This window comes from Quercus robur, chromosome 5 (genome assembly GCF_932294415.1).
Source record: "Quercus robur chromosome 5, dhQueRobu3.1, whole genome shotgun sequence".
NCBI classification, from domain to species: Eukaryota; Viridiplantae; Streptophyta; class Magnoliopsida; order Fagales; family Fagaceae; genus Quercus; species Quercus robur.
In genome coordinates, this window is record NC_065538.1 from 65,388,093 (window position 1) to 65,390,272 (window position 2,180).

At 34.2% G+C, this 2,180-nt stretch overlaps 1 protein-coding gene across 1 annotated transcript; it reads right to left on the reverse strand.

Annotated features, from left to right (window-relative positions):
* Positions 1–1,327: 1,327 nt before the first annotated feature.
* On the reverse strand, positions 1,328–1,861 carry LOC126728558 (putative B3 domain-containing protein At3g28853). The gene has a single exon (XM_050434360.1). It carries the CDS (start codon positions 1,859–1,861, stop codon positions 1,328–1,330), a length of 534 nt encoding a protein of 177 aa, XP_050290317.1.
* Between the last annotated feature and the right edge of the window lie 319 nt (positions 1,862–2,180).

Genomic DNA, 2,180 nt, shown 5'->3' on the forward strand with positions numbered 1-2,180 from the left:
AGTAAAACTCCAGTTGGGTCAGCCTTAAATTCCGCAATTAATACAAGTATTATTTGATCAAAGTAATTTGTTTTGAAAGAAAAAATTACTTTAATACATAAAGTGAGCATATGTACCAAGGAAATCAATTTTGTTATTTTGATAATAAAAAAATGGTTAGGTTGACTACATTTGTAAATTACATGATATAAAACTAACATGATATGAGCAAGCACCGAGAACCTTTAATTTTAAAGCAAGACAAAGTTCTATCCTTTCTTTTTTCTTCTTTTTTAATTCCAGATATCTGGTGTAATGTTATAGCTAGCCTAGGTTTCATAATGGACCACATAAAACACATGCAAACAATATTTAATTTTCCAAGATACTCGTTCTTACTTGGATTTAAATATTGGTTATTGTCATGCAATACATTATTTCCTCTTTTTTTAATTTTTTTTTTTAACTCTCAAATTTTTTTATATTTTTAATTTCCTTGATCCAGTGGTTGATATTAAAAGTTAACATTTTAACTTTTATTCTTTAAGAAGGTATCGCATGGTGTAGTAGTCTGCACCGGATCTCCATCCTCCATTACTCATGTATTTCATCCTCATCCCAAAAAAAAAATAAAAATAAATTACGAGTACAGAAAGCCTCCTAAGTACAAAGCTGCCTTACCTTCTTTGTGTCCTAATATTGTTTCCTTTGCCCCATCAAAGCATGCATACCCTCAACCCCTCTATTTCAGTTAACAACCAAAACTGAAGAATTGGATACCTCCAAAAATACAGAAATAAAAGCACAGAAATACATTGAAATGAAAGGAGAACCAACCCTTCCCTGGACTACTGAAACCTATAATGAAATTTTGATTAAATTCGCATTTAGATTTTGCTTGGACCTGTATTTAGATTTTGTAAACTATATTATGAAATCTAGCTTGATTGTTTGGATAAACATTACGTAGTATGTAGAGAAAGGGAATTTGTATTTTAAACAAAAACAGGAATTTACTCAATTGTATCAAGCAGTAACTATCTGATGAGCACCGTAAATATCAACATTATCAAAGCATTATAAAAGTTCTACATTAGGCTGATTCTTTTGTTCACGAATAAGAAACTTCCATAACGGGATAAGATAACAAAGGAATGGAAACTGATTTAAAAAGGAAAAAAATGAAATAGGTAATTCACTCTTCTCCATTTATTCTAGACTGTAATACCTTACCAGCTTCTACATAGGGGGAAACGAAGACTAATAGTTTAGTAGATAACACTGTTTCAAACTTTCACACCCGATGGATTAGATAATTAGCAAAGGAAATGAAGCTGACCGTGGAGGACTAATTGCTCGAAGCCTGCTTGAGAAGCCTAAAACTGAATCTTGAACTGCTTTGATCCCAGTAAAGTCCAATCTCATCACCTTCTTTCAGGTTCCTTTCCCTCACAAATCCCGTAATCCACTTTCCAATGAGGACATAGCTCCCATTACGCCACTGTTTGAACAGCAATTGTTGTTCGGAATTGGTGTCCCAATCCAAAACAGCAACTCGAACCCCATTATTCTTAATGTTTTCAATGAGTCTTGCGTCCATCAGGGACAAAATATGCTTCTCGACCAAGCCTTTTGGTAGTAAGAGCCTGGACTTTTCGCCGTTAACATCACTAAACGTGAGCCACTTCTTGATAAGCCAAGGATCAAATAAGCCAAGCTTCAACTCCAATGAGACACCGTTATTAGGTCCTTCTGACACAAAGAAATTCGCTAAGTTTTCACTTGGTTCAAGTTCATGATGGGTACTGACTTGGAGTTGGTCTTTTGCTGGAATAGGAAAAAAATTATAGAAGATATGTTTTTTTGGGCTCATTGGCTTCATGGCTTCGGTGATTGATAAGGCTTCGGTGAGCTTTGGTTATATAGACAAGTTTTGGCAACAACACGAGCAAGAAGCGCAGTATAAACTTCATGCATCATGCATTATTAAAAGAGGTCAAAAAGATGTCTGTCATTACAAATTCTGATACTATTGCTTACGTGCATTTTTGAGTCACAATATTCCATGAATCACTACTTTATAGACATACACAACCAAAACATGTGCGATCCTCTTCACTCTGAATGTACTTGAAAGCCTATAAAATAAAAAGCATGCTATCTCCAATTTTATCAGTTCACAAACCCTTATTTCAGATTGT